Source organism: Coturnix japonica, chromosome 14, assembly GCF_001577835.2.
Source record: "Coturnix japonica isolate 7356 chromosome 14, Coturnix japonica 2.1, whole genome shotgun sequence".
NCBI lineage: Eukaryota > Metazoa > Chordata > Aves > Galliformes > Phasianidae > Coturnix > Coturnix japonica.
The window spans coordinates 11,477,044-11,485,911 of record NC_029529.1 but is presented as its reverse complement, the minus strand read 5'-3'; the positions used below and the strand labels follow the sequence as shown (position 1 = coordinate 11,485,911).

The window sequence follows — 8,868 nt, the reverse complement described above, 5'->3', positions numbered from 1 at the left end:
CGGTTTATCTCGCGAGATGGGCAGATTTCGCGAGATCTTAGCGCTGGGGAGCCGGGTGTCAATCCCGGCGCCATGTTGGATGTGGGCGCCATGTTGGATGTGGGCGCCATGTTGGATGTGGGCGCCATGTTGGATGTGGGCAGCCAGTGGAAAGCTGCTGTGTGGATGGGGGTCTGTGTCAGTGTGTCCCCATCACCCCCACTGACCTGCATCCCGTTCCCTGCACTAGCAGCAGCCATGGTGCCTGCCACTCACTCACCTTCACCTGTGGTTGGCCAATGGAGGCACCCAGCCCCCCTCTCAGTGCCCCTTGTTGTGAGGTGTGGACCCCCATGGCCATGATGGCAGGACAAGATGGCCGCCTGCCCCCCCCCCACCTCCCCACATCCCCCCTGCATTGCTGCCATGGCGCCTGGCCCCCTTCCCTGGGAGGCGCTGACCAGAATAGCTGTGCTATCAGATGCCCGCAGGACGCCTGGCCTTCTTGGGGCTGACATTTGAGCTCAGCCCTCCCTTGGCTCAGCCCTCCCTGCTCCGCTGGGACACCCGCAGGGTCTCCTTGTGGGGCTGAGCACCCCCTGTGTCCCACAGCAATATGGCCCAGCGGGGACGAGGTGCAGCCCGTAAGGCATCCAAGAAGCCTGCAAAGGAGATGGCAGCAGCCAAGGCTCCTGATATGGACTCTCTGGGCTTCCAGGCCATGGACAGCAATGTGCCAGGGCTGTCCCACGTCATCCTGCAGAAGCTCAACATGAAGAGCTATGAGGACTACAAGTGAGTGGGAGCAGGGTGGGCTTTGTGGGTGTCACACCCCCCCATGTCCCCCCCATAACCCTAACCCTAACCCTAACCCATGTGCCCTCAAGCCCCCTTCAGAGCAAGGTGACACACAAGACTCCTTATCCCCAACCAGCCTGAAATCCTTCAGGCTTAAAGGAAGGACACCCACCTGGCTGAGATAGAACAGATCCTGCTCACCTCCTGCTGTGTCTGGGCTCCATTCAGGTCTGCCATGGATGGAAGGAAGAAGGGCAGTGATTTCGGCATCCGGACTTACTTCGACATGTTCCAGAAGATGGAGGACACCTTCAAGTTCTGTGCTGAGTGTAAGAAGCTCCCTGATGCTCTCCCCGATCCCAAAAGTCTCCGGCGATGCAAGAGGTATGGAGGAAGCAGTGCAATAGTGTGGGGCTGGATGTCCCCTGGCTCCCAAAAGGGAAAGCTTAGCCCAGGGGGCAGGGTGAGGCTGGGTGTGCCAGACCCATTGCAGGCTCACCTGCACCAAATAGCAATGCAGCCATGACAGGGTGGCTCGGTGGGTGTGATCCTGGCCCCTCTGCCCCTCCAAAGCTGGGCATGCTACCTCTCTCCTCCCAGATGCCAAAATGTGTACTACTGCAGCGTGGCGTGCCAGCGTGCCAACTGGCCTGTGCACAAAAAGTTCTGCAAGAAGCTGAAATTGGTGGCCCTGGACCGGCTGGTGGAGTGGCTCATCTTCACAGGTGGGTCAGAGGATGCTGCTCCCACCCCATGCATTTCCCACAGCCTACCCCCTGCGTGTGTGAGTTCCCTCCTCCTGGCTTTAGTCATCCCAAGCTGGCAGTGCAGCTATATCCAGCAGCCATGGTGGGGACAGGCAGCCTTGTCCTGCAGGGCCACCATTGAGATGCCACTTTTCTGCCCCCAGGTGACATTCCCTTCCCCACGGAGACCTGGACAAAACCTGCTGGAGATGTGGCAGGCTGGGAGGACTGGTTCTCCATGCAGGAGCAGCTGGAGGAGAAGCTGGACGCTGTCCTGGCTGGCCGCTACATGAGCCTCCTCTGGGCCAATGCAGGCAAACCACGACCAGAGGAGGGAGAGCTGCGTGAGTCTGTCCGGCGCCTCGTCACTGACTTCCACTCACGGCCACTCACCATCGGCCTTGGGCTGCGTCTGTTTGGCATCGATCCCCTTGCCAAGCCTCTCACCATTCACGTGGTGGGAGCATCCCACGTCGAGACCCTCAACACCCGGGTGACAGACTATGATGAACTGGCACGGATGTTCCCAGGCCAGCAAGGCATGGAGGTGGTGATGGTGGGGGTTGATGTGGTAGATGGGCCCATCATGAGGCCCCCCTTGGCCACGTCGGGACCCCCAGGAAGGATCTATCTCAGCAGCTACAAGGGCCTGTATCATGACTTCTGGGAAGACCAAGTGGAGACCAAGCTGGCTGCCCGCCCTGACCTGGTGGTGGGCTTCCACCCAGGTGAGTGCCCAGGGTGCAGTGCCTGGGGCTGCTGAGGACTTTAGGAGGTGCCCAGGGCTTGCTGTGGCTGTGCACCGAGCCACAATGGGCCACCACTTATGATGGGTGACACCCTGAGGTTCAGGCATCAGCAGCAGCACCCAAAGGGGTCCCTGTGTTTGGGCTCTGGATCTCAGTTCTGTGGCTCAGCCCAGGACCTGGAGCCTGGCAGGGAACAGGACTTTTCCTTGCTAAGGGTGCTCAGTCCTTCCCACCAGCAGCACTGCAGCAAGATGTGATCTGTGACACAGAGTGAGGCCATGCTTCATGCTGTGACAGCTGAGGTGTATGAGCTGCGTGCACAACTCACTGTTGCATCCCTGCAGGTTTCCATGCCTGCCACGACCTCATGGAAGGCTGGCTGCCCACGCTGCTGCTTCTGCGGGACTACTGCCTGCCCACTCTCTTCACTGTCTACAGGTGAGTCTCTCAGCCTGCCCCCCAGCTGGCTGCAGGGATGTCCTTATGGGGAGCACCCCAGCTGAGCAGAGTCCTCCTTTCCTCTCCTGGCAGTGAGCAGGAGCTGAAGTCTTCACTGCAGATCCTGGTGGAGCTGGAGATGTGCGTCACAGGTTACGCTGCCAACCCCTTTGCCTCACTGCGGCCCGAGCAGGTCTATTCCAGCCCCAACAAGGCGCCTGTGTACTGCAGCTCTCACTATATCACCCTGCTGGGGCCAGCCACCTCTCTCAGGGAGCTGGAAGGTGACAGCGATGACGACTAGCAGGGAAGGGAGCTGTTTCCATCTGTGCAGCTGGAGGAATCGCTGAGCTGACCCAGCTCAATCCTCCCTGTTCTGCTCCATAAACCCCAACCCACTGCTGCCTTTCCCAGCCCAGCTGAAGTGTCCAGAGTGTGTGCTATGTGTGGGGACAGTGCAGGCACAGCTCTGTGCTGCAGGGCCCAATAAACCACCACCAGGAGCCAGCCGCCACGTCTCCAGCTTTATTTCCAAAAAGGCCAATGTTTTCCCAAAGAAAACACAGCTCTGAGCTTGCCCTGGCACCCCTCGCACTGACACAGCTCTCAGCTGCAGGGCCTGGGGTGGCCCTTGGCACCCAAGAGGTGGCACTGGGCTGTCACTGTCACTTCCATGCTCACCTTCTTGTTCTGGTGCCTACCTCGCAGGGTGCTGCTCGAGCATCACTCCCTAAGTGCCGTGGTGCTCAGACTCAAGGGGCTGCACCAGGTGCCAGGATGCCACCATGGCCTGATGCTGTGAGTGTCCCCTCCCGGTGAGCCAGCAGGTCCAGCACAGCAATGGTGACAATGTCCCACCTGGGCATCCGCAGCGGCTCAGGGGTATTGGCAACCCCACAAGGCTCCCACATACCCAGCTGGCAGGTCCCCCCTTGGGGTCAGCATCTGTCGGAGGGGATGAGGTGGGCAGGGCTGGCATGGAGGAGAGGACAGTCCGGCCAGGGAGGTGGCACGCTGTGGTGGTGCAATGCAGCATCACTCTGCGCTGGCACGTTCCCGCAGTGCAGGCAGTGTCAGGGTCTCCGGCGCTGATTTCTTGCGGGGCCGAGCTTTGGGGGGGGCGAGGAAATCGGGGGCGTCGTCGCTGAGTGGGGTGGAGGGGGCACTGGCAGGGGCCGAGTGCGTGTCTGTGGGCTGCCCCACCTCGCTGACCGAAATGGTGGGGGTCACCAACCCGATGATCTCGTTGGTGGCCTCCTGGGTTTCCCTCTCGTACTGCCTCACCTCCTCCATCGTCATGCCTGCTGAGCACACACACGGGCTCACAGCCACCTCTGGCACCTCCCAGTGCCCCCCAGTCCCTTAAGGTGCCAGCCCTGGGCACAGCATCCACACGGGGAAGGCAACAAGGGCTGGGGCAGAGGGGCAGGCAGGAACAGGAGGGTGGCAGCAGGACTCCATGAGGAGGGGATAAACAGACGGACAGTGCAGGCAGGGGATGCTGAGCCATATAGGGGGCACAGGGGGACTCCACGTACATGGGGACCACCGGTGAGTGCCAAGGTGGCAACCCATGGGGATGTACAGGTGGAGGAATAAGGGGTGTTGGCTCTTTAGCTTTGGGTTGTGGCCACTTGTAGGTGTGTATTGAAGGCACAAACCTTCCCATGGGCCTGTCTGGAAGGCAGAGAGCTGTACTGGCCCCAGTGGTGACCCCAGTGGTGGCTGTTTTGAATTGTCTGGCTGCAGTGCTGCTTTGGCCAAGCCTTGCCCAGCACAGTCCCAGGTGTGCAGTGATGTAAGGGCATGGGGTTATGGGGCACCAGCGGGGCTGGTGGCTTTTGGAGTCCCATGTTCTGGGGCCGGGGGAATGGCAGGGACTCACCGCACCACTCGTCCACCCAGGTGAAGGCTTGTCGGTGCCCGATCAGCAGGATATCCCGGATCACCTGTGACAGTGACAGTGGCTCTCAGCACCCCATGCCCGCATGGCCCCCGCTGGTGCCCTCGGCCCCCTCACCTTGTGCACAAACTGCTCCACCCGCGTCTGCAGCCCCCACACCTCGAACTTGACGGTCACCAGCTTGTAGGAACACATGATGGGTTTGGTGTGCTGGCGCCAGCCCTCCCGCAGCGGCCCCCGGCCCGTCTTGGCTGAGCTGAAGAACCGGGGGTCCTTGGGCACAGAGCGGGGCTGTGAGCTGAGCTGGGGGGGGACCCCAAACAGGGCACCCCCAGAACCCCGTTACCTCCAGGCTGCGATAGTAGCGCTCAGGGATCTCATCAAAGGCGATGTCCAGGAAGGAGACCTCGTGGTCACCCAGGATTTTATCACTGTGGAAGATCTGGGATGGGGAGAGGGGAGAGGTGAGAGGGGATGGCACCAACCACACATGTTCCCTGCAATGAGGTCGCCAGGTCTCAGGGAAGGACACAGGGACGTGGGCAGTGCCACTCACGTTCTCGCTGTCCCCACAGTTGTCCTCGTACTTGGTCTCAATGTAGATGGAGAACTTGGGCAGGAAGGAGCACTGTGGGGAGAGCAGCCAGGAGCTGGTCCATGAACCCTGAGGGCACCCACCCCAGGGGAAAGGGACCAGCTCCCCACATGCCACCCCCTTACCGTGTACTCTGCAGGGACCAGCAGCACGGAGCAGCATTGTGGGGGAGAAAGAGACAAGTGAGACCGTGCCAGAGCCCTGTGGCACCAGGCTGTGTCGAGTGCCCCATCCTCACCACTGGGACTCACCAGTGATGGTGTAGGGGTAGTAGTTCCAGGCCTTCTCCGTGATGTAGAAGATGCGGGGAGTCACTGCCCGTGCCCAGCTGGGCAACTTGCTGTGGGGGAAAGCAGCAGGGCAGGGTGCAGCCCAGGAGCGTGGCACAGCATGATGCCACCCAGCCCTGCCTGCCCAGCACAGCTCCTGGACTCCATCACTCCAAGCCCCTCATCCCTTCTCCAGGAGTCCCATCACCCCAGGACCCCCATCCCTGCCCCCATCTCAGCCTGGTGCCCATGATGCCCCCCCAGTCCCCACCCTGGGCACTCACGGTGTGTGCTGCCCTCCCTCCCAGCAGCAGGGAGCCGGGTGGTGTTTTTTGATTAATTTTCTGATGTTATAAATAACATCTCCGAGAGGAGAATCGTGAGTGCCGTGGCTAAAAATATCCTGTCTAACACCAGTGGCTCCCTGCTGGGGGAGCAGCCGCAACGCTCTCGGCCACACACTGCAGCTGGTGGAGGAGACACTGGGACAGCAGCACCGTGTGCCAGCTGCCAGCCTATAGGGCTGAGTGCAGGGATATGGGGGGACACCCCTGCGATGGGCAGAGCAACCGCTGGGGCATCCCTGCTGTGCCCTGCACTGGGAAATAGTGCTGTCCATAGGAGATGGGTGCAGCCCTGGGAGATGGGGGTACTGCAGCAGATGGGTGCAGCCCCCAGGAGATGAGCGCATCCCTGCAGCTCCCCAGGTTGGGTGCAGCCATTCAGAGGTGGCTGCAGCCTGGGAGGTTTTACCCCCTGCAGATCTGGGGACACACAGGATGGGGTCACAGCACAGCAACATCCCCCAGCACTGGGGTAGGTGGGGACCCCCATCCCTCCCCACACTGTATGGCTCACCTGGAGAGGTGGACGCGCTTCTCAGTGAACTGCCCAGGGCCGTGCACCGGGTCCTCGTGGGGTTCGTTCCTCACCACCTCCACGCCCTCACCCTTCTCACTCTCCTGGTGGCTGTGCTTGCTGATGGTGTACAGCTGCCCCACGCGGTACTGCGGCAGAATAGAGGGGATGCTGAGCCCCCCGGAGGCACTGGGCACGGGGATGAGGTGCCGGGGGGTCCCAGGTTTGCACCCCAAAGTGAGGATTCTGCACCCAAAAGCTCGGTGCTCTCCCTAGGAAGGTGGCACGGTCCCCTGCCTGCCGTCCCACTGCTCACCTCCTCGGTGGTGAGCGGCATACAGATGCGGTACTCCTTGACCAGCATGGTGGCGGGGTCACACGTGGGCGCAGCTCATCCTGGTGGGGACACGGTGTGCGGTGACTGCGGGCTGCCGGGCTGGACGCATCGCTCCGGTGCCGGTGATTTCACGCGGCGTTGCCATGGCGGTGCCGTGAGGTCACCGGTGCGAGGAGCTGCCCGCGTGTACCCCCGGTTGGGGACACCCCGATACCCCGCAGGGTGCCTTAACCCCTTCCTTGCCACGCAGATGCTGGTGCAGCTGTTCCGGAGCACACCACCCTTCGGGGCGCTGCGTTCCCATCCAGCGGTGGGTGGCATCGGACTTACGGGTGGGGATGGACCCCGAACACCCCAGTCCTGCTTCACCCACAGCCGTGTCCCCACGAGGTCGGGGTTCCGTGTGGATCCCTTTCCGGTGTGACACCGGTACCGGGTGGGGCACTGCCGGGCTGTCCCGCTCCCCGCAGCCCCACGGAGGTCTCCATCCGCAGGGAACACGGCGGGGACACGCGGAGGATACAGCCCCACGCAGTGACCCGAGCACGGTTAGACCTGCTCCTCCGAGGGGGGGGGCGGATGGGGCTGTTCGGGAGCGACTGGTCCGTGCGGGGTCACCGGGGAACACGGGGACATCCCGGGGGCTTCCAGCTGATGGGGAAGAAGCCGCCCCTCCCCTCACTCCCTCGGGCTCACAGAGCAGCAGCGATAGAGGTGGCGTGTGGCACAGCCGGGTGACAGCGGGACAGCCCCGGGACCACCGCGCTGCCCCCCGCCGCTCACCGGGACGGCAGCTCCGGGGGCTCCATCGCCCCTTCCCCGCCGCCCGCCCCGCGCATCTCCCGAGCAGCGCCCGCCGCCTCCGGGCCCGTTAGTGGGGGGTCCCCGCCCCGGCTCCGCCGCACTCACCCGGTTCCGCTCCGGTCCCGTTCCCCGCTGCTCGCTCCCCGCCGTGTCCCGGCCGCCCCGGGCCGTGCGCAGGAGCTGCCGCCTCCCGCACCGCCGAACCGGCGCACACCGACCCCTAGGGGGAGGAATCCGCCGCGCACCGGCACCGCTCCGCCACTGCACCGGCACCGGGAAGCCCAATAGCACGGCACAGCACGGCACAGCACGGCACGGCACGGCACAGCACGGCACAGCACGGCACCGCTGTGCACTATGGCACGGCACTGGGGCTCCCCATAGCACAGCACCGGCACCAATTCATCTCAGCACGGCACAGCATGGCACAGAAAGACACCAGTTCTCCCCATCCCATAGCACCAGTCCATCTCACTGTCATGACCCCAGTCCTCCCCATAGAATGGCAATGGGGCTCCCCACAGCACGGCACTGGGGCTCCTTGTGGCACGGCATTGGTACTCCCCATTACATGCATGTAATCAGTGCTCCCCATAGCACTGGGGCTCCCCATAGTATGGCACCAGTTCACCCCATAGCATGACACCGGTCCTCCCCATAGCACTGGGGCTTCCCATAGCACAGCAGAGCATTAGTAAGTCCCAACCCAACACCAGTGTCCTGTGCATCCACGAGGGCTCAGCAGCTGCTGGTAGCCCCACATGCCCTGTGCTACGACACATCCCCATTGCCCCCCTGTGCCCACCCACCCACCCAGCCCTTACCTGCACTCTGGCCTCACTGTCCCCGCGTGCACCAGCTGCTGTGCCACCAGCACAGAGCACTGCAGCTCCTCACCAGCGACAGCTGCCACGTGCTGCCGTGCCTTTCCTCCATGAATTTCAATCAACTCGAGCCCTAAAAATAGCTCTGCTGAGCGCAGGGCAGGGCTGTGCTGGGGTGTGCGGCTTTTCCTTTATTTGCTCAAAAAATTTCTGCCTCGGGAAGCTGTGAGTGGCTCCAGAGGCCCAGCATGGCCCTGTTGGAGAGGGGGGAAGGTCAAGCAGTGCTGTCCTAAGAGGATAAGCACCATGATGATGTGGCTGTGGGATGGGTGGTGCTGGAGTGATGCTGGTGGCACTGGGGAAGGAGCAGGTGGGGATGGGTGCAGGGCTGATGGCAGCGCAGAGCCTGGGGATGCAGGATGTGGGGGCACAGCACAGGTTGGGGGCACCTTTGGGTGCACAGCCCATATCCAGGAGCGTGGTGGTGGGTGCCCTCCCTGCCGGGCACCTCCCTGCTCTGTATCCTCCTTCCTGGATTGCCACCACGCTGTGCCACTCCCAGTGGGAC

At 62.6% G+C, this 8,868-nt stretch overlaps 2 protein-coding genes across 7 annotated transcripts; one reads left to right on the top strand and one right to left on the bottom strand.

The window, feature by feature from the left end:
* The first annotated feature begins 92 nt into the window (after positions 1–92).
* On the top strand, positions 93–3,219 carry MSS51 (MSS51 mitochondrial translational activator). Of its 2 annotated transcripts, XM_032447721.1 has the most exons (7): positions 93–171; positions 592–774; positions 1,006–1,161; positions 1,378–1,502; positions 1,688–2,251; positions 2,617–2,710; positions 2,804–3,219. In XM_032447721.1, exons 1-7 carry the CDS (start codon positions 98–100, stop codon positions 3,012–3,014), a joined length of 1,407 nt encoding a protein of 468 aa, XP_032303612.1. In that variant the 5' UTR covers positions 93–97; the 3' UTR covers positions 3,015–3,219. The 2 variants fall into 2 exon arrangements, with proteins under 2 accessions (XP_032303612.1, XP_015732700.1); XM_015877214.2 differs by lacking the exon at positions 93–171 and having other exon boundaries at positions 397–774.
* A 2-nt stretch (positions 3,220–3,221) lies between these two features.
* On the bottom strand, positions 3,222–8,424 carry LOC107320901 (cytoplasmic phosphatidylinositol transfer protein 1-like). 5 transcript variants are annotated; one of them, XM_015877221.2, is made up of 11 exons: positions 8,301–8,421; positions 7,582–7,737; positions 6,652–6,731; positions 6,336–6,484; positions 5,460–5,548; positions 5,334–5,341; positions 5,170–5,241; positions 4,960–5,055; positions 4,731–4,886; positions 4,596–4,659; positions 3,222–4,014 (listed from the first exon to the last, which is right to left on the bottom strand). In XM_015877221.2, exons 3-11 carry the CDS (start codon positions 6,697–6,699, stop codon positions 3,746–3,748), a joined length of 951 nt encoding a protein of 316 aa, XP_015732707.1. In that variant the 5' UTR covers positions 6,700–6,731; positions 7,582–7,737; positions 8,301–8,421; the 3' UTR covers positions 3,222–3,745. The 5 variants fall into 5 exon arrangements, with proteins under 5 accessions (XP_015732707.1, XP_015732708.1, XP_015732709.1 ...); XM_015877222.2 differs by having other exon boundaries at positions 7,582–7,696; positions 8,301–8,419; XM_015877223.2 differs by having other exon boundaries at positions 3,222–4,011; positions 8,301–8,418.
* Positions 8,425–8,868: the final 444 nt, after the last annotated feature.